The 23,204-nt window shown below is 44.1% G+C and overlaps 1 protein-coding gene and 1 long non-coding RNA gene across 3 annotated transcripts in view; one reads left to right on the top strand and one right to left on the bottom strand.

Annotated features, from left to right (window-relative positions):
- SIGLEC1 (sialic acid binding Ig like lectin 1) overlaps positions 1–22,119 on the bottom strand; it is a 55,347-nt gene extending 33,228 nt beyond the window's left edge. The window contains exons 1-6 of one of the 2 annotated variants that reach the window (XM_083186383.1): positions 21,905–22,119; positions 11,476–11,559; positions 11,123–11,178; positions 8,938–9,285; positions 7,443–7,739; positions 1,392–1,655 (exon numbers count right to left, since the gene is read on the bottom strand). In XM_083186383.1, coding sequence (XP_083042509.1) covers positions 1,392–1,655; positions 7,443–7,739; positions 8,938–9,285; positions 11,123–11,174 — 961 coding nt within the window. In that variant the 5' untranslated portion in view covers positions 11,175–11,178; positions 11,476–11,559; positions 21,905–22,119. The remainder of the gene's footprint in view (positions 1–1,391; positions 1,656–7,442; positions 7,740–8,937; positions 9,286–11,122; positions 11,179–11,475; positions 11,560–21,904) is intronic. The other variant, XM_083186337.1, reaches the window with a different exon arrangement.
- Positions 18,411–22,226, top strand: LOC146079795 (uncharacterized). Its single transcript, XR_014474754.1, has 2 exons — positions 18,411–18,506; positions 21,913–22,226. It is a non-coding gene; the product is annotated as an uncharacterized LOC146079795 (long non-coding RNA).
- The last annotated feature ends 978 nt before the right edge of the window (positions 22,227–23,204 follow it).

The following is a 23,204-nucleotide window of genomic DNA, read 5'->3' as shown; positions in this document are numbered from 1 at the left end:
GATAGTTACTAAGGGCGATATCACTGTTTCTGTCTGTTTTAGAAACTTTAGAAAATCTACCTCTTAAGGTGCCCATAAGGTGGCCATACACAGGTCTGATGTGGCAAGTTTTCATCCAAAACGGATGGATTGGTCCGATATATACAGTATTGGATGAAACCTGGACAAATCTGAGGTGTTTGACAGCAGGTCCGAACCAATACATGTTCCCTTGGGCATGAAAGGCTCATGTGATAATGGCTCATGTTTAGGGGTGTGGCCAGAGGTGTTCAGAGGGGTGTTGCCAGTCTTCAGAGGGGGTGTGTGACCTGTCTTCAGAGGGGGTGTGGCCAGTCTTCAGAGGGGGTGTTGCTGCTACAGAGGAATGGCTAACCCCTAGAGATGATTAGCATTTTAATGTACCAGTATAATTTAAGTTGAGTCCCCAGGCAGTGGTACACACTGGTGGTTTCCCTATTACCCTGTGGGGCAGTCTAACCTTGACACTGACATATCAGTAATCAGTTGTATGCAATGCATGGGCCCCTGGATAATATGGGAGCCCCAGATTGCAAAACACTACACACCCTGCACCCCGAGCACTATGCCTGCAGCAGGTTCTTACTTTCATGTCATCTTTCACGGTCTACTTCCATCGATGGGGAGAACCAGAGGGTTTCCTGCCATCAATGGTACAGAACCACCCAATTTTTGTTGTTGAGTTTGTGCGTATAGCCCCGCCCCAACACATGCAAAGCTCCACCCCCAGAGGACCATTCGTGGTGAAACCATTGATGGTCATCCATTGCTTAGGGTTCAACCATTGTTTGGCACTTGTCTTTACACCATTATTGGTAAACACCAATGACCATTTCTATATGTGGCAACTGCTCTGGGCATGCAGAGTGCAAGATACAATACCATATCTCCCAACATGACCCTCTCCAGGAGGGACACAATGCTCTGCTCCTGGACTTTCTTATTAATGTATGATTACCTTCATCTGTGTTGAACAGGTTAATTGATAAGAAAGGTGCTTCACCATAGGTGATGGCAATCATACATTAAGAGGTAAGTGCAGGAGCAGAGCATTGTGTCCCTCCTGGAGAGGGTCATGTTGGGAGGTATGCAATACACTAAATGACATAGTGCCTTTATAAATCATTACTAGACACTGCACTGCTGCACCAATGCTTACAGCCCGTGAGCCACTCAAAACTTTGGGGCCCCTCACAAGCTTGGGACCCGGTACAGGTGTCCCCTTTGACCCCCCCCCCTGTCGCCTGCCCTGAGTACATCTACCCTTCTCTGTCCTACAGCCTCTTCCTCATGTTATTTTGCTGCTGAGCTCCAGTACACCTGACCCCACACTAGCCATTTATCACTATTGCCTTCAGTACAGAATGACTCACAGAAGACGACTAGTCGGGCGGATTCGGAAGATCCACTTCCCATAGCATTCCTAGCATCACATCGGTATTCTCCATGGTCCTCTCTGGTGATGCTGTGGAAAGTGATGACGCTCTCTGAATTAAATTGTTTCCCATCCTTGTACCAGGTGTAGCTATGAACTCCAGGGTTGCTGCTGTTAACCTGACAGACTAGAGTCACAAAATCACCCTGTTTGATATTGTCTCGTGAAGGTCGGAAAATGACCTTTACTCCTTTAGGTGGATCTAAAGACACAGAAATTGAATATAAGTCACAAGTGATTCACCGGAAATGGAAAGTATTATCTAGGATGAACCCACCAAGCTCTACATTCAACGTAATCTGATTATTGAGAACTTGGTATCTATATAATAAGTTGAAGAATCTGTGTGTGTGTGTGTGTGCGTGTCCGTCGCATTGCGGACACACCGTGGCACTCAGAGACACCAAATTCGGCAACAAGATACCTCTGGACCTGGTAGTGTGCACCTCGAAGCCGTTTTTGGGAAATTTCACTTAGAAATTTAAAAAACACTAAGTTTTAATTTACCTTCATTGATGTTCTGGGGAAAAGATCGATGATCTGGGAAACCGTTTGCAAAGGAACAACTCCACACCTGATTTCATTGCTGTCATTGAGTATGAATGACACATTCTAACATTATGGTGAAGGCTTTAAACAATTATCTATATAATAAGTTGAAGAATCTGTGTGCGTGTGTGTGTGTGTGCGTGTCCGTCGCATTGCGGACACACCGTGGCACTCAGAGACACCAAATTCGGCAACAAGATACCTCTGGACCTGGTAGTGTGCACCTCGAAGCCGTTTTTGGGAAATTTCACTTAGAAATTTAAAAAACACTAAGTTTTAATTTACCTTCATTGATGTTCTGGGGAAAAGATCGATGATCTGGGAAACCGTTTGCAAAGGAACAACTCCACACCTGATTTCATTGCTGTCATTGAGTATGAATGACACATTCTAACATTATGGTGAAGGCTTTAAACAATTATCTATATAATAAGTTGAAGAATCTGTGTGTGTGCGTGTGTGTGTGTGTGCGTGTCCGTCGCATTGCGGACACACCGTGGCACTCAGAGACACCAAATTCGGCAACAAGATACCTCTGGACCTGGTAGTGTGCACCTCGAAGCCGTTTTTGGGAAATTTCACTTAGAAATTTAAAAAACACTAAGTTTTAATTTACCTTCATTGATGTTCTGGGGAAAAGATCGATGATCTGGGAAACCGTTTGCAAAGGAACAACTCCACACCTGATTTCATTGCTGTCATTGAGTATGAATGACACATTCTAACATTATGGTGAAGGCTTTAAACAATTAGGAAATAATTGAGGATATACATAGACCACACAACACACACACACACACACACACACACACACACACTACACCACATACGCGCACACAGCACACAACACACACATTTATACGTAGAGCACCTCACACACTTACACATTGGACAGATACACACACACACAACACACCACATGCAGTACAATACAAATCCATACACACTACAACACACACCCAAAAACAGTACAACAAACACACAGAACACACACACTTAAACATTGCCAGGATACGCAAAGCATACTACACACACATATATACGTAGCACAAATCACAAACTTACACATTCGGCAGATACACACAACACAACACTCACAGTACAACACACACCCACATTCACTACAACACACACCCAAAAACAGTACAATACACAAAACACACACTTAAGTATTGCACAGATACACACAGCACACTATACACACACAGATTTATACATAGCACACCTTACGCACTTACACATAGGGCAGATACACACAACACACACACACATAACATACCTCTAACAGCACAACACACACCCACATTCACCACACACACCCAAAAACCAGTACGACACACACAAAACACACACTTAAACATTGCACAGATACACAAAGACACAACACACACATACTGTATATACGTAGCACACCTCACATACTTACGCATTGGACAGATACATACAATACAACACACACAACCACATACACTACAACACACACACAAAAACAGTACAACACACACAAACACACAGAACACATAAAAAATAATTTGCCATTTATTTAACCGTCTGTACCGGCAAATAAAAACTGTACCTAATGTACCGTTTCTACTTTGTTCCCCATATCCGTCTCTCCAGTCCTCCAGCCTGTCACTGTCCCCGGCCAGTTGCACTGAGAAATCTTTGTCCTGGCCAATGCACCCATTGATCAATACAAAGTGGGTACACTGCACTCACCCTGTTAGTCAGTTGGATATCAGGCACTGCTCTGCCTTAAGGGTTTCCCAGACTCTTTTGGCTCATAGATAATGTTTGGTCGATGGGCATGAGCGCTGCATGTATTTGTTTGAATGTTATGAGTGTAAGAAGTTGAAGAATAAGACTGAGATGAAGATTTGTCACGTTATAGTGTACAATTTACTCAATAAATCGTGAAAAAAATATGTGGACATAGAAGTACAGTACAATCAAGAAATGAAAGTAGGATTAAAAAATAAATTCTGATTCATACTGATAATTCTTTGGATGGCGGTGGGTTGCGAAACAAATCTATAGGTGTAGGGGGTATGGATATTGTGGGCATAATTGGTGTTTGGTACACCTACAGGGGGTCCCCAGTTGATGAGAAATTCTCACTACAGTGTCACCGTAGGGGGATTTCCAATTGGTGGTCTTTTAGGGACCCCTTAACAATCCCGTTGGTCTCTTCTCCTGGAGCCTACGGTCTCCCTCAGTGATTGACTATCATTAAGGGAGACTGTAAGCTCAAGGAGAAGAGACCTACAGGATTGTAAAGGGTCCCTAAAAGACCACCTGGACCCCAATTGGGAATCCCCCTATGGTGACACTGTGACCGTGACACTGTAGTGAAAATCCCATCAATTGAGGGCCCCCTGTAGGTGTAACAAACACCAATTATGCCCACAATATCCATACCCCCACCTATAGATTTGTTTCACAACCCACCCCATCCAAACAATTATCAGTTTGAATCAGAACTTATTTTTTAATCCTACTTTCATTTCTTGATTGTACTTCTATGTACACTTAATTTTTTTTCACGATTTATTGAGTAAATTGTACACTTTGTAACATGGCAATTCTTTTTCTCAGTCTTATTCTTCAACTTCTTAAACTCCAAACCTTATCAATGCATCCATTGATGATTGTGATGGCTGGATCAGTGGATTGTCCCGGCGGGTGTAAGGAAGAATTTGGCCCATTGCACCCATTCCCAGTGGTGCATTGCAGTGGTGCGGGTAGCGTGCGTCGCGTCATGACATCATGTGGCCAGGCCCGCGGACCTGCTCCCACACTCAGGGGCTGCCCCACTGTTTGGTAGAGATGCTCGGTGCATGTGCTTTACAGATCCCCAGACCTCAGAGACTGCTGCAGGCAGGTTCGGTGAGGGGAGTGGCAGTGGCAGGGAGCAGTGAATTTTTAATTAATTATGGCGCGGTAAGTAACGCCCACACCGGACCCCACGCACTCAGCGCCTGTAATTACACACCCTAGAAACTGTACCATTGAAAGTATAGAAATTGAGGTGTGGACATGTCCCTTTCTGATTTTGTACCGATTTCGGTACTTATGTAATATCTGGACTCCCGTTTTTCTTATGAGACCGCGGCCCCTCGTGGGGCTCGCTGCGCTCACCACACTATATAAAATCAACTCCATGCGTAGTTGGATAGTAGGGGTATGAAAAAATGGGGTGCATTTAACATGGGAGTCCAGATAATACATAAGTACCCCGATTTCTGACCCTCAGATGTTGGAGGATATGTCATGCAGTAGGTGCTAAATCTCAGGAGTGGATGTGGAATTCATCAACACATACAAGTTTTCAACTCAGGAGCGTTGTGTTTCAAACAACAACACCACACCTGATTTCATTGCCATCATTGAGTATCAATGCAAACACATTCTAACATTATGGTAGAATCTATAACAAATTACAATCTTAGGTCTTTGTCACAGCATACTGTAAGATGACATTTTTCAGCAATTTTGGAAATAAAGAAACCCCAAGGTTTTCCCGGGCAACGCCGGGCGGGTCAGCTAGTATAGCAATATAAATATTGATACATTATTTAGGGGAAAATGCTGATTAATAATATAATACGAATGAAGGCCAGTGTAGCGGAGGGTACGGCGGCTCATCTCAGTTACGTTACCAGTCGGATGTGCCAGAAGACTGTAGTGGATATGATATGGAATTATCCTGTTCCTGAAACTTATAATAAAAAATTATATAATGCTGTTGACAGAGATGTGTGAAACATTGGGGCTTATTTGGAGTCAGTCTGGAACAAGGTCACAAAAAGCTTCTTTAAAAAAAGTTGGACCTCCAAATAAGACCTCTCTTGACTACAGGCCCCTCCCTTTAGGTTGTGGTTTACCCTCCTTGGCTATGGCTCCCTCCCCTTAGGCTTTGGTTCACCCTCCTGGGCTATGACTTCCTACCCTTAGGCTGTGGCTCACCCTCCTTGGCTATGACTCCCTCCCCTTCTACTGTGGCTCACCCTCCTTGACTGCGGCTCCCTCCACTTAGGCTGCGGCTCAAACTTTTTGACTATGGATCCTTATCTTTCGGCTGTGGCTCGCACTTCTTAGCTGCTGCTCCCTCTCCTTAGGCTGTGGCTCACCCTTCTTGACTATGGCTCCCTCTCCTTAGGCTGTGGCTCACTCTCCTTGGCTGTGACCCCCTCCCCTTCGGCTGTGTCTCACCCTTCTTGGCTGTGGCTTACCTGCCTATTCTATAATTGATTTCTGCTGCATTTATGCTGAGTAGGTGTCCTAAACATGCAACCCCATTTTTTTCTTAGATTTACAGTAATAGTCTCTGATTTGTAGATGTGTTAAAGAATTTTAAACTCCACGATGTTGTCCTTGTATCAATGGAGTCTCTTTTATCAAGTTATCTGTTAATCTGTGCCAGTTCAAATTAGATGGTATATTGTATAATGCCTAAAACTTCAGTGGTATGGCTGGAAATCTTCCGGGGCCTGCTGCACCTCCGACACTGGCCAGGGATGCCATTATGAATTGCGGGACCCGGGGCTAGCAAATTAGACAGGGCCCTTTTTCCTTTCTCGAACACCTTTAATGCCTTGTGAGGGAAATGTGAACTTTGTTTATGACAAATTATACTTTATAAATAAACTCCAGTCCTGGGACCCCTTTTTGTCTGGGCTTGTGTCTGGAGCCCCTGCAGTCCCCTCTGATGGCTGCCCTGACACTGGCCACCTCAGGTGATTTCCATGTATACTGCTATAACTAGGTGTGCACCAGCGGTACCTTGCTCACAGGGCATCTGCATTGTGGGAGCAGTGCACCCGCCACTTCCCATTGATCGTCTGCTGTTTCCTACCTGGTGACACACATTTCAAATATGGCTCTGGCTCAGGATTGCGATTGGCTTCCGGACCATGAGCTTTGATTGGCTCACGAGTCAGCGCCATGTTTGAAATGGCCACCATAGTCAGCGAGAAGTGCAATCTCTGTCTTCCTCCCTTCAGAGATACAAGGAGCTGGGCAAAGTGCCTTGCTCTGGTATAGCTGCACTCACCACAGGTTTCTGCTCCTGACCACAGTCCTTGTGGATACTGAATAAAGCAAGGTTTGGGAAAATATGTGAAAAGAAAAACCAAATGACTTCTGGAAACCATTTCTGTCTTCCATTGTCATATAGCCCTTTTGTAGCTGTTGACTTATTGCATATCCACTATATAGTGTTTACCTATTGACCTTCAATCCATAGTCGGCTACACCCGCGGCCTTTAATAAAACTGCTGTGATTGCCAGATATCTAACACAATATCATTAACGTTAAACTCTAAGTGGTGTCGTACTACCAATCCTAGGCTTGGGATTAGAAAACTCATAGTAAAGTTTTTGGTAACTTTAAAAACCCAAAACAAAACAAAAAAAAACAAAGCATAAAAAGACCACTTACATGTAACATTGAGGGGAATTTCCCTGACTGCTTTCTGAGCTCCAACGGAAACTACACAGTGAATCTTTTTCTGGTTTTCCATCCAGGTGAAGCTGGTGGTCAGGCTCTTTGTGACAAGAACACCACTTGTGTCCATCTGCACATTTGTAGATAGAAATGACCTGTCTGGGACGTGGTCCTGCCAGTCTAGTGACACCGAGCCATCAGGACAGAAGTATGGTGTGGAACACTGAAAAGTCACTGAATCCCCTTCGGGAATATGTGTTGGATATACAACATCTGGGGTGAGGGGCTCGTCTGTGGAGACAGCAATGAAAGGGAGATATGTATCAAACCATGCAGAGAAATAGAAGGGAGTTAATCCTCACCATTGAACTACACATCCCAGCATGCCCTGCAACAGCTTTGGTATTTGGCCATGCTAAAACTGTTGTAGGGCATGCTGGGATGTGTAGTTCAAGAACAGCTGGAGAGCCGAAGGTTCCCAATCCCTGGCCTAACCCCACACTGTCGCATAAACCTAAACCCCAGCCCTGCTTTTTCACAGTTTTTTGAGAGTCGACATGTGCCGACAGGCGGTATTTCATGCCCTACCATCCACTAGGGCGTGGTGGGAGAATAAAATAGTGTGCCAAGTGCAGCGAGGCACCGTGCCCGAAGCATTGCGAGCGAAGCGAGCACTGCAAGGGGATGTGGGTCAAATAACAGTGAAAACCCCCATGTCGACCTTTTGACTGTCGACCTAGACCCATGTCGACCTTGTCCCATGTCGACCTAGAAACATGTGGATCTAGAACCATGTGGACCTAATGGTGTCGACCAACTTGCTGTAGACCAAACGATCCCAACCCCTGCAGGCTAACCCTACCACCCAACTCCCCTGCAGCTTAACCACAAGTCCCAACACTAGTGCCTAACCCCCCCCCCCCCCAATACTTGGCCTAAATCCCTCCTCTGCCCCAGGAAACTTTTGTTCGGGATGTCAGCTGTTAGTATTCTGGCGTCAGCATTCTGATATTTCTATGTAAAAATAAATTTACCGCTCTGTAACACATTGGTGGAACCAGTGCTAGTCAGAGGAACAGGACATTACATCACAATCAGTGATGGTCCAGAGGCGGGACTGTAATGAAGTCCAAAATTCAAATAGGGGAACCACACCAACCTACAATTGAGTCACAGCCGGCAATTTTTTACAACATTTATTTATGGAGGTTGGTGTTGCTCCCCTGCAGGCCCACTCCTGAATCCGCCACTGGTAACAATCATACAGTACTTATCTGAGTATCACATTTCTAATAATCATAACAACCACAACATTGTACAGACCACACAACGATTCTGCTTCTCAGTTAATATATGAAATACATAAATGCGCCTGAATTTGAAGATGCTCGCAACGCCTGTACCGTAATGTGAAGGAATCTGTCATATTCAGAAAGATTTATTTGACGATCTGTGTTGCCAGTGGGTTGCGTACAATGAGTAGACTTACCGGTCATTTCTAGGGTGACTCCAGTCCTGTCTGCCCATTTATTCACATTTATTATCTCAAATCGAAATTTAAAATTTCCTGCGTCTGATTTCTGAAGGTTTTTTATAAGGATGCTGCAGTTTTTTGGATGCAAACTCTCCGAGAATTCCACCCGTCCAGCGTACGATTCGTCGGCTTGATTGGTAGAATGGTACACCAACTTCTGATTCCCGTTATACCAGATGTTATTAATCCCTTGGTCGGGCTGGATATCGCTGGGGTAATCATAAGTACATGGAATAAAGACACATGATCCGGGGACACTTTTCATTATTTCCGGGCACTTTACATTCCAGCTAGAGTTAATTCCTATGGGAAAATAGTCATGATCATTAACACATATTTAAAGAATGCCAATTTTTTTAAAAAGTGCTACCATAAATATTACAGTAAACTATAGCCTAGCGAACGGGTGAACGCCGCCCATCGCCTCGCCGAACAGCCGCCCGCCTGCTGCATGAATCCCTGCATTAGCATAAGAATGGATGTGTAGGCTTACTCATCCGCTCGCATGCGGCTGCACAGGCAAAAAAATCATTCGATAGTCCCCTCTAAACTGACTTTGATCATGGTGGGAGCTGACGTCATGTGACTTTGGCCACCGGCCCAGAGCTGGCAGGGGCATGCCTGCGTTCTGATGGGCCCGTCCAGCAGGCCCATGAAATGCTGGGTGGAACCTTCGGAAGGCCCCCTGTCTGTTACTCCGACTAATGAAAAATTAGCCGAATAATCGCACATGTGCAGACCCCCACCATCGGCCGGGGAAGCGAATTCAGACCACAGCGTGCAGCCTGAATCACCGCCATAGTGCCAACAGCGACGTAGATTTACAGTAATCAGCCTCCAATCTCTGCTCTCAATTCTGCTTGACACCATATTCTCTAGAGTTAGAACTTGTCCTCCAGCTTTACCAGGGCCACATGGGAGTAGAGGTAGTCTAGAACCTCATGGTCCATTTCTCAGTCATCTTTATTTGAATCCCACAGTTTGGTCAATGGTGATGCCATTTGTGGTGTCTCCGTCTATATCATAAGCCTCTCCCCAGCTGAAAATTCTGGGCAGCATGAAGATAACTACTGAATACTACTGGAGACTTCATGGCTGGGAAATGTGTTCCCTGTAATCGGCCACAATGCCAGCCATGGCCCACTAAAAACACACGACAAATTCAAAAGTATTCACTAAAGGTGCCCATACACTGAGGCGATTTGGTCCGATTCCGTCCGATTGCGACCAATCGGCCAGTTAAATTGGACCAAATCGCCTCTCCCTGACATGCATTGTTTCTTTTGATGCTTAAAACCCCCATGTACAGATGTAGCCACGCTCACCTATCCCCGATCATCACCGCTTGCTGACGTTTGTTGTGGCTAATTGCACCCGCATCTCGAAATTGCCACAATATGATATTGCCTCTCACGGGAGTGAACTAGAGGCACGCGCATGGCGTAGGGATTGGACCAATGGCCACAAGAGTCGCACGTGGTGAGTGGTGTGAGAAAGATGAATGCATCGGCTGATCTGATTTCCTGGCAAAACCGTTTTTAAGTGCGGCCCTGTCATGTCAGTCCTTACATTTCATCAAATCCAACATAAAATATTTCCACGGCCATTAAATCTTCCTGTTTCCTGAATACTAATAACTTTAGACAAGGTTATCCAAACCCAGAATCTCCCTTCTAACCTCCCTGAGCTCTCCTGTCCTCTACACAGATCACACAAAATTAACATGTGTTCTCTTCTCCTATCCATGCAACTTTCCGCTCCCTGGGATAACATTTCTTTTTGACTGGATCATAATGCACATGATTATTACTGTTTTCTAGCTGACCGGCTACTGTGCATGGAATATTTATCACAAAACCTAATGTGCATTTCTATACTTCTTCCTTATAGAGCAAGAGCTGGTGAGCAGGGCCCTCCTACCTCTCAATCTCATTTTATTATATAAAACACAATGGATTATGTTATATAAAAACAAAAATGAATAAATTAGTAATCTTTTTGTTTTACTTTCCCACTCTATATGGCAAACGTTTGCAGTGACATACTGTATGACTTTAGGCAAGTTGATAATGATACTTAATCATTTTTATTGTTTTTACTTTTACAGTAACCAGTAGCAAGAACAGGAAATATACTGTACCTGGAGCACAGAGAACCGCCAGGAGATAAACCTTCAGCCTCAACAATTCCATGTTTCTGTGGAGGAAACATAGGGTGAGATTTAATAGGATGAGAGATTCAGAAAGTGAGAGATTTGGTAAGAAATCTCCAGTTTTTTTAAAGCGGCAATCATTTACACTACAAAAATCTAATTGGATTTGCAGTGTAAATGATTTCTGCTTTAAAAAAAAAAAGGCGATTTCTTACCAAATCTCTCACTTTCTGAATCTCTCATCCTATTAAATCTCACCCATAGAGTCAGTGTAATTTAATTTCACAATTCTCTAAGTGATAGTACTTTTTTTTTGCTATTATTCATTAACGTTTACTTACTCAGCTTACTCAGTCTGGTTGCGACTGCGGACACCTGGGTCCAGTAAGTCTGTGTCCGACAATGCAGATCCCGGATCTGGGTGCCTATAAAATGGGGTCTATACTGGTCATTTACAGTAACTCTTTTTAAATAAGACCCTATGGAGATATTCAATTAGCCGGCAAAAAATGAGGGCCACAAATGAGGGAGTTTTCATCAATTTTTATTTCCGACCAATTCATTTATGCTCCATTTTACAGTATAAACCTAATTTTTGTTTTATTTGTTTCATTTTTAGGCAAAAAAACACATAGAAGTTCCCAAACCTTTGTGTTTTTGGGGTTGATGATTGTGAAAATGGGGCATTTTATCAGGGATTTTTCCGCTTACCTCTGGCAGGTGAAATAAAATCCCTGATGAGTCCCAGTCCCATTTTTTTCAAATGGTAACACAATCCTCTTGTGGTCCCGTACCATTTCTCCACTTGCTTCCATACGGTGAATTGCTGTCAGCACTCTGAACGGTGGATAGCTTCAAACATCCACCAATCAGAATGCTGATAGCCATTCACTGTCTGGCTGCAGGCTGGGAAGCAGGAAGAGAATGTTGCCTGGTCACTCTAAGGGTGCATACACACTGTGCAATTTTTTTGACCAATTTGGTTGAAAGACATTTCCATTGAACCCAGTGTCCTGGACTAAAGATGTTGACGAAAGATATTGACGACAGACGAAAGAAGAAAGATCTAGCTACAGTTTATAGGCTCTTTTTGAAAGATATTCAAATTGAGCTGCATGCACAGTTGACGAACAATCTGGATGAACAACTGGCGGGTATGCGCATTATCATTCATCGTTTGTTTGTTGACAATATCTTTTGTCAACATCTTTCGTCCAGGACACTGGGTTCAATGGAAATGTCTTTCAACCAAATTGGTCAAAAAAATTGTACAGTGTGTATGCACCTTAAGGGAGGGACGTACTAAGTGAAAATTGCGTTAAAACCCCATTTTCGGGGGTTTTACCACATTTTCAAATGTACTAACACCCGGCTGCCCCTTTTTTCGCCGGGCAGGGTATCGCCACCCACAGGTATAAAAGGCTACAGGCTTCTATCGCCACCCGCTGCAACCCGTCACCTCCGCCGACCCCTGCCGCAATTACTGACCCCCTGGCTTACCTTCCTCCAGGAATATTACATACATATGTGCTAGCATCGCTGCAGTCCAGTATCAAGGGGTGGTGATGTATTTTAATACATTCCGCCCTAATTGTGTGTAATTCACAATCAGAGTTACTAGGTAGCATTCCCTACCTGGCTCTCAAGACGCTCAGGAGGCAGATGCCCACAACCCAATACGCCCCAGAGTGAACTACAATTGGACAGTCCATACAAACCATATGTTAAGATGTTAAGAAGGCCCTGTATATATATAATATTAGGAGTTGGAGAACATGTGACATGTGAACGACATCTCAACCTTGTCTCTAAACAAGGAAGTAACAGATTTGTCATATTTGAATCATTGCTGAGGTAAAATTAGAAATGGAAATTGCGGTTGGGAAGTCACTGAAGAAAACATTGCGTCTCCAGATCTGCATGCGAAAAACATTAGGATTATATAACTTTAAGAATTCTACATATAATTATCCAAAATCTATAAACAGAAAATTCAGCAAATACCAGTTTTTTTTAAAAATGTGTTTCTTTAGTCTGCTATAAATTTTTAACGCTGCAGGATGTGTATGGTTAAAAAAAAAAAAAGGGGGGGGGGGGGGGCTCTGGACCAGTGGTGGATTTCCCACAAGGCATGTGAGGCTTATGCCTGGTGTCGGCACTCTCTAACTGGGGTGGTGTGAGGGTGGCATACAGTGCCTACATACATGAGAGTCCTGCTATGCTAGGCAGATGGCCAATGAGGTGCTACCTTGCTGGTACATGTAGTGCACACTCTAAGCACTAAAAACACTGGTACTCAGAACAGTTCTAATAAACTCTACAAATGGGTATGGGACACAGGGCCGACTTCACTAAAGTCAACACTTGAAATAGGTTGCCATGGCTAAGGTCGACAGAAACATGAGATCGACAATGGGAAGGTTGATAGTCAAAAGGTTGACACAAATTTTTCCACATTCTTTTTGTCCTAATGCCGACTTATTCTTACCACAATCCCCCCCCCCAAATGTCGGCCCACATACCACAGCCAGGTGGCCTGATCGCCAATGCTTTATCACCTCCAATGGCTGCGACTTCATGCACAAGAGTCTGATCTCATTGGGCATCTTACTGCAAGCTCTGGTGGTGGGGATATTTGCATATTTTCGCACAGCAGCTGAGGGCTGAATCCCAGCTACAAAATCATTTGTCTACATCTCTGAATCAGGCCCTTAGTCAATTACATTGTATTGAATGTTTCCTTTCACTTCGTCGCTGTGTAAATGTATGAAGCTTAGAGAAGTGCTCTCTATCCCCATAAAGCAAGCTATGTGCAAGGTGATGATGCACCAGCCAATCAGCACCAATATGTAAATTGACAGTTTGATGCTGATTGGCTAAAGCATTATCACCTTGCACATAGTGGGGCGCAGCTATAACACTTCCTGCTTTGCCTCATTAACGAGGCGACGCAGGAAGGGACATCGACAAGATGCATTAACATCTTGGGGGAGATGCCCTTACATTCGTCTCGCTATGTCTTTTTTATCGCCATTTTTTCACATCAATTTTGCAACGTTATGCTTTTCACAATCACTTTGCGGTATAGGCACCCTGGCGCGATGTCTGGCAGGGCCTGTCAACTGCGCATGCGCCCGCTATGTAGTTTGCGCAGCAGCTTTTCCCAGAGTGGTTTATTTGGCCGGAATGGCATCTTTCTTGTGGAGCAGTTTATTTCCTGGGGGGATATTTTTTATATACTGTATATATATTGTTATTTTTACATTTAAAAGAATGCTTTTTTTTATTTATTTTTAATTAAAGATTTGTTTAGTGGCTTTACAGTGTGCCACTGGTGGCTAAGTGGATGACCTTTTAGTTTATATTTGTGCCTAAAAAAAATCTCCCCCTTAAGTATCCCCTAATATTTATACCTCAGCAATGCAATACGCAAGCTTGGGGAGGCGAATTAATTTGCAATGTGAAAGCCCGCGGCGTGTCTTAGAGAATACAGAAGACACGGGAACTGAAGTGTGGTGATCGCGCTTCGGGTAAAAAGAATACAGCCTATGCGAAGGAGATAACAGCATAGAAAAAGACCCTGGAACGTGACGGTAAGCCTTACTGCATCCCGCCCCTTTTCTTCCGAAGCGGGGGAGCGCAAACTCCCCCCTCTGGCAATTTCCCCCTCCATAATGACGCGCTGTCACCTTCCCCCCCGGCTGGCTGGATGGTGCATGCGTGGGATTTCGCTACTCACAGGAGATCTCCAGTGCAGCCCAGAGCCAGCAGCAGGTACAGTGCTGTCCCTGCTGTGGAGATAGGGCTTCGCCACCCTGCTGTTGGCGAACCAGTCTTTATCTTTATCTTAGCAGTCAATTAACCAGCAGGAGAATCATTTGTGCAATTAAGCACTCTGGTATAAATATGAGCACTGAGCTCACAGACTGACACTTGCTCCTGAGGAAGCCGGAGTTCTATTGTCTGGGGAAAGGCGTTGAGCTGTTTATCATCTTTATCCTTGCTGACAACATCTGGATCCATCATCTATGGCAGGTGTCTTCAACCTTTAAGACAGCGTGGGCCACCTAAAAAAATCCAGTGAAGCCCGAGGGCCACTAAAATCGCCTACGGAATTTCGGACAGCCCCATAGAATCACAGCTCCCCTATAATGTCAGCACAGTCCTTCATAGATAGTTGGCACAGCCGCCCATACTCAGCACATAACCCCCCCCCACACACACACACACACACACACACACACACACACACACACACACACACACACACACACACCCTAATAGTTATCAGCAGCCAATTTGGGTTCCAGTGCAAACAGTAAAATATGTGGCCCCCCCCATATATAATTTGATATTGAATAAATTGCACGCGCCGTAGGTGCGCTCCCAAAAACGGGTGTGACCTAATTATAAGGGGCGTGGTCTTATTATAACGAGTGTGAACTAGCAGGAAAACAATTACCTGACACCTCTTTTGCAACCTGCATGACCAGACATTGGTTACCGCAGGAATGGTCGTTGTCCTCACACGCTTAAGTTGACTGAAGGCTGCACAATGACATATAAACATGAAGGCCCACACAGTGAAATAGTATGCCTCACAGATCAAACCCAAACAATGAAAGGCTACTTAAATCAATATACACTGTTACACTGTTTATCCGTAATGCCCATTACACATTGTGCATCACACCATAGTGTCCATTAGACATTATGCCACACACCGTAATACCTGTTGTACATTATGTCATACACCATAATGCCCATTACACATTATGCCGCACCGTGATGCCCATTACACATTAATCCACACAAAATTATGCCCATTGCACATTATGCCCCACGCTGATGCCCATTATGCCACAGACCATAATGCCAGCAGTACTCCTGCTTATACATATGATCAGGGCTATTTTTGTGCAGGCTCCAGCAGGAACTGTGGCCCTTATTCTAGTTCACTCTTTCTGACAAAATATTTCTTAGATGGACAAAACCATATGCACTGCAGGTGAGGCAGGTGTAAAACCCCACCCAAATCTAATTATCTCTGCACAAGTAACACCTGCCTCACCTGCAGTGCACATGGTTTTGTCCATCTGAGGAATATTTTGTCAGAAAGAGTGAACTAGAATAAGGGCCACAGTTCCTGCTGGAGCCTGCACAAAAATAGCCCTGCATATGATGCCCCAGCAGTGCCCCTCACCTAATGCCCCAGCAGTGCCCCTCACCTAATGCCCCGGCAGTGCCCCTCACACAATGCCCCGGCAGTGCCCCTCACACAATGCCCCAGCAGTGCCCCTCACACAATGCCCCAGCAGTGCCCCTCACACACAATGCCCCAGCAGTGCCCCTCACACACAATGCCCCAGCAGTGCCCCTCACACACAATGCCCCAGCAGTGCCCCTCACACAATGCTCCAGCAGTGCCCCTCACACAATGCCCCAGCAGTGCCCCTCACACAATGCCCCAGCAGTGCCCCTCACACACAATGCCCCAGCAGTGCCCCTCACACACAATGCCCCAGCAGTGCCCCTCACACACAAAGCCCCCAGTAATGCCCCACACACAATGCCCCCAGTTATGCCTGCAGCTTTGCCAGGTCACCTGCTCCCGCCAGATGTACCTCCTCATCCTGCAGCTTTGACGGGTCACCTGCTTCCACCATCCATGCCTCCTCCTGCAGTTTCGCCGGGTCCCCTCCGCCAGCTGTGCCTCCTCCTCCTGCAGTTCCAGTGCCGGGTCCCCTGCTCCCGCCAGCTGCGTCTCCTCCTCCCGCAGCTTCGCCAGGTCCCAACTCCCCAGCTCGTGACCAGATGTGCCTCCTCCTCCCTCAGCCGCGCTGGATCCACTCCTCTGCCCTGCCTGCAGCCAATGGAAATCGGGTAGGCGGCACCCAAGGGGACTCCATTACACTGCCTCCCTCGGCAGCATTTTCTTTTACTTTAAAAAAAAAAAAAATCCTGTGCATGGCGGGCAGGGGGCCACTGAGATCAGCTCCGCGGGCCACTCGTGGCCCGCGGGCCATGGGTTGAAGACCCCTGATCTATGGGATTCTTGCCTTGTTCTTAAAATATCCAGCGAAGGAGGAAATCGTCCTAGTGGGAGGCTTGAACCCTTGAAATTATAGGGCAAACCAAACAGGACTCTTGAGTCATCCAATTTGGACACAACATCTACCAGGATGGTAATATGATCACATTGTCAGCATTATAATCCTTTGAAAACTACAAATGGATAAAATATCCCTGAGATATAATTTTTATTACCTTTACTGACTTTTTGTTCTATGATTCACCCATCACGGATTCATAACCATTAGTCATTTTATTGCTTTTTATATTGTAATAAATTGAATAATTTTTTGAGAACCGTCTTGCTAGATTATTGGATCAGCCAGCGCTGACACACCTCTTTTTATTTACTAGCAGCTGTTGATTAGCGCACCCCACATCTCTCTTGTATATACCTTACTCATAGAGCCATTAGTTCCTAGTTTTGAAATTAAAAAAAATATTTATATTATACTTGTATAATTACAGATAGAATTTATCTATCTATACATACATTCAATCTATATGAAATCATTTCTAGCCTAGTTTTTCGAGTAAGAAATGGCTCACTTGTAGTTATTTGATGACATTTGTATACGCACGGACCTTTTATGTTAAAATAACCTAAAATTAGCCAACAGAGGTTTAGCATGTTATCTGATATTTTAGGACACTGTGTCATATCTGAGGTAAAACCAACAGTAACTCTTGTTTGCTTAAAAGCTAACCAGACTTGTTTTTATGGACTCTGAACGACAATAACAACACATTTCTTAAAATAACGGAATTACAAATATAAGGAAATTGTGTTAACATATTCCACTGATTGGGACCACGGGACCTGATTCTGGTTCACTTGCAAAAGCAAATTCTCTCTCTAATGGACAAAACCATGGGCACTGCAGGTGGGGCAGATGTAACATGTGCAGAGAGAGTTAGATTTGGGTGAGGTTTGTACTTCAAACTGATATCTATATTGCAGTGTAAAAATAAAGTAGCCAGTAATTATCCTGCACAGAAAGAAAGTAACTCACCCAAATCTAACTCTCTCTGCACGTTACATCTGCCCCACCTGCAGTGCAGCATGTTTTTGTTCATTTGCTTTTGCAAGGCTCCAAACAAATTTTAACAATGCATACAAATATTTATATAAGGCGGTGTGTGAGGGGGGGAGCACTAATATTTATTTTGCTTCCTGGCAATTGAAACAAACGCCAATGGAAAAGGGTATTGAACCAACAACTAGATACCTGGCTATATATTGTGTCATTTAGAACTTCTTCTGTCAGAGGCTTTGCAAGCATTGGAGCCCCTGAGTTTGGTGAGTACACAGACACAGATGGAAATAAGGTTTAGTGATACTTCTGCTTTTTGTATGCTGGAGATCTATCAAACCCCTGTTGCTTCTATATAAGCATTGTAGGAATGATCAGCTGCTGGATGCAAATGAGAGTATCACAAAAGAAGATACAATTGTAACATATAGAATAAGTGTGAATGTCATACTTGCTACCTGACCTTCTCCATGAGGGAGAAAAAGCTCTGTTCCTGGAAATCTGTGGTAATGTTTGATTACCATCACCAGTGGTGAAAAAACATTTTCTCCCTCATGGAGAGGGTCAGGTAAGCAAGTATGGTTAATGTTAAGATTTGATTCTAGCAAGGGCTATAGCAAATTGCTGCTTATTATGTATCAAAATGTAAAACAGTCAGGATAAAGTTGGTAATAACGGTAAATTCAGCACAACCGTCTGGTATCTCTGCCTGTCAGCAAGGCTGTATTTTTATGGGCTATCTGTACACAAAGGGCAGTATTCAATGAGAAAAATTCTCCGTGCATGGCGAGAGATTTTTTCTCTCGCCATGCACTCGCCCTGTTCCGGAGGGCTCGCTGAAACTCCTGCTCCCACTATTCAATGTGGTTAAGACTCGCCGCCACTCGCGGCGAGTCTTAACCCCTGCAGCGGACGAGCGTCCGCGGCAGGGAGCTGGCAGGGAGCCGGGGGACGGTGGCAGCCAGGGAGATTAAAGTCTCCCTGGCTGCCCCAGAACATATGTGGAGGGGAGGAGGGCTCCCCGGGACCCAGGCAGCACAAGCTGCCCCCCCCCTATAGCCAGCGGGGGACCCAGTATTCACTGCACCCGATCGTGCATATGTAATGATCAGGTGCAGTGAATATATGAATATCTAATGAGCAGCTCGAGAGCTCCGGCCCCCTGCTGGCTGCTCTGTGTAAAAAAAAAAAAAAAAAAAAATTTTTATTAAATATATATTCATGTGCTATAAGCACATGAATAAAAAGAACATGCCCCTTCACAGAAAAAAATCCTGATTTTTTTACACCAAAATTAAAAAAAAAAAACTTTTAGTTTAAAAGTTCACATTCCAGTTCTCCATGAAAAGATGGAGAATTGCTACACAGAGAGACACGGCGAAAATCATTTAAAAAGACGGCGAAAATATCACATTGAATAGGGTGGTTCACTTTTGGAGAGCAAAATGCTCCTTCCAACGCGAAAATAGCACAAACTCGCCATAAAACAAGGCGAATTTTTCTCATTGAATACTGGCCAAAGATTGACTTAACAGATGTTAAGCTTACGTAGAGGTACTTAAACCATACTTGCCTACCTGACCCTCTCTATGAGGGAGAAAATGATCTGTTTCTGGACTTCCCTGGAAATGTATGATTGCCGTCACCTGTGGTGAGCTAGTTAATTGATGATTGGTTTTTCACCACAGGTGATGGCAATTATACATTACCACAGAATTCCAGGAACAGAGCATTTTCTCCCTCATGCAGAGGGTCAGGTAGGCAAGCATGACTTAAATGCTTGGCTGGTAATTACATATCTAACTATCAAAAATCAGAATTGAATTCATAATATTAATCCAGCGCCTCTGTATTTCTGTGAGCAGTTGTATTCACAGTTCTGCAGTGTGAGATAATACATTTTTGGAAACATACTTAATGCCTGCATGTCCCAAACATTCATAAATGAAATCCAAGGTGACACATAATTCTATAATTAATTCATATATAGCTTAGGTCATTGTAGGTGAAAAACATCCACACACAACTTTCAAATGATTTTTAATTGAGCAACTCTGTGGCAATATCATAATACCAGCAATCATAATACACCAAACATGTACAAAGTGTGATATGACAGTCTAGGGTTAAGACCATATACGTAATGCCTGTGTGCATATCATACAATTTTTAAGCTGCATTGTAGCTCAAAGGAAACAGTGCTGTAGAGGCTTTCGCTATATGACCTGTCGTCGGGTAGTGCATTCCATTACCAAGCATGTCTGCATTGTGAATATTCTATCTCTGGTCTAGAGGTAGAGGCGGGAGACAGCTATTACACAAAACTTCTCTCCCGCCCTCAGAAAAAGGGGCAAGGCCAGACGTACGTTTCACCTCAGAGCTTGTTCACCAAGGTCATCCCCAGGTGAAACGTATGTCTGGCCCCACTCCTTTTTTGGTGGACAGGAGAAATACTTGGGTGTACTAGCTGTTCACACCCTCATCAAAGTAATAAAGTGGAGAGTGATAATGTACCAACCAATCAGCATCTAATACCCCTTTCACACTAGCACATAAATCCTGTGTTTTTCACCTCAACCTGGGATATCTGCATGTGTGATTGAAAACAACCTGGAACTAAATCGCAGGTCCATGACCCTCCACCTGACCAGGATCCTGGAGCTAAGACCCGAGAATTTGCTGGCTGCTAGACCAGGCAAATTCCTCTCTTTTAAGTCTGAGACCGCCATGAAATATGACAGGTAAGAGTTGGCTGGAACTTTATCTCTCTCCACTTTATCATGCTCCAAGATTTGATATATTGAAATTGTATTTCAATCATGTCACTGCAATTTCTGAGGCTGGGCTGTACATGACAAGCCATAAGGGGACATACTGTATGTGCAGCTCAATTTGGCAAAAATAGCCACAATAACAGCAATACCTAAACCATGTAGAAACTGCTAAATCCACATGATTCCCGATGACAGATGGGCTTGACAAATGCAGGAATGCTAAACCTGTAACTCTCCAAATCCTGGGTAGCTACTAGTATCGTCCAGGTATAGTGAAGTACCACAGGTTTAATGGGCCTACACACAGGGAGATTTTGCTGAGCATTCTGAGTGAGGCTAGATCGCTCAGAATGCTCAGCAAGATCACTCAGCACACAGTGCTTCACAGCAATGTGCCAGCGATGTGTGCGGAACGATCTGTCGGATTGGTGATTTAACTAGATTTATCCAGCATGCTGGATACTAATTGCCAGGCAATAGTGATGCGCGGGTCCACGCAATGCTCTTGCTATGCCCTTATACCCGAAGCAATGTAGGGGCATATTCTAAGCGATCTAGTGACATCGCTTAGAATATGCATTGAAATTACCCCATTTGTAGGCCTCATGAGACTCACAGTTAGACAACAGGTGGAAACCCATAGCTTACAAAATAGGTTTGGTACCAAATGTGTCTATACAAATACTGTATATAAAATTCAGAAATTTATAGTGCAAATTGTAATAATGTCAATTACTGTATATGCTGCAAAACCTGTAGCATAAAAGAAGAATATATACATGTACAGGAAAAAAAAATAAAAAAAAATCCTGTCAAATATACTGTAAAATATATCTGCAATAAAGATTAATAATAAAATCATAAGACATTGTCAAAATGTCTGTAATTACCTTTATAGGCAATCCAGGAATCTTCACTACAGACGTTTATGTTGTTCAAGAATCCGGTTGATTCTGTAATGTAAAGATGTCCTTTATATATATTGACTGCAACATTCAGTAAATCTACAGCTTCCTCTTTTAAAAAAGGTTTTGAAGAAAAGTTTTGGGTCAGCGTTTTCAGGTTCCGTTCTTTAGTCGGGAGATGAAGAAGAAACGAAAATGATTCTGGTGAAGCCACTAAAGAATGTTGTGACATCGGGTTCTCCAAGGAAATCATTAATTTTTGGGGTTTTGTTGGTTTTCCATTTATTATAAACTTATTTTAATACAACTAGTTCCAAATCTCTCTTTTTTTTAAGAAAAACAAACAAACAAACAGTTTTTATTGAATTTTTACAAATATGCACTGAGTACAATGGAGCAAACAATGTACAAATCAATAGCAGTTGTACACTTCGGATACGGTAAAACAAAAGTACAGAAGGTTGTGACAATGCAGAAAAATGCAGTCATAGGCAGTTAAAAGAGTAATCTTTGGCCTAAGGTATCACAGGCAACTTGATATCAATCCAAAATCACTGCAAATATTGACAAGTATAAATGGGAGAGAAAATTTGTAGAATAGACAAAACAAAAGCAAGGTAAGACAAACAAGGGAAGGGCAAGAGGGAAGGGTCACAAACGCAATGTCTGACATACTGTAGCCAGCTTTATACACTAGGCCATATTCATTGCGGCCGTCGAGGGGGTTAAACGGCGAGGATCACCGAAAACAAGCGACCCTCGCCGTTTAACCCTCGCACCAGCTGCTCACCATATTCAATGTTCTGGGGGAATCCTCACTGTCAGAGTGGGTCCACTTCCGGCGGCTGGCTGGAGCTGGCGGTTGGCGACCCTACCACCAGACCCATGCTAGAAGGGGTGCCGGACTGGGCCCCGACAGTCAGGATCCCGACAGTCATTAACCCGACGTCGGGATCCCGACTGTTAGAACACCGCCGGCCGCCGGCTATTTTCCCTCGTGGGGGTCCACGACCCCCATAAAGGAAGAATAGAATAGGTAGCTGGCGTAGCGAGCCACCGAGCCCGCATCGTGGCGAGCGCAGCGAGCCCGCAAGGGGCTTTGTTGCACTGGCCACGCTGTCTGAATCCAGGCAGTCAGGATAATGACTGTCGGGATCCTGACTGTCGGAGAAACATACCACACCCGCTAGAAGAGAGGCCCTCCATTTCTATATTAAACGCCTTATTCACAAAAGTAACAATTATATTTCAAAACACGGCATTGCCAGAAGTTATGAAAATAATG

Source organism: Crinia signifera, chromosome 1 (genome assembly GCF_055691185.1).
Source record: "Crinia signifera chromosome 1, ASM5569118v1, whole genome shotgun sequence".
NCBI classification, from domain to species: Eukaryota; Metazoa; Chordata; class Amphibia; order Anura; family Myobatrachidae; genus Crinia; species Crinia signifera.
Note: the sequence above shows the minus strand (reverse complement) of the source record. Positions and strands in the feature narration are given on the sequence as shown.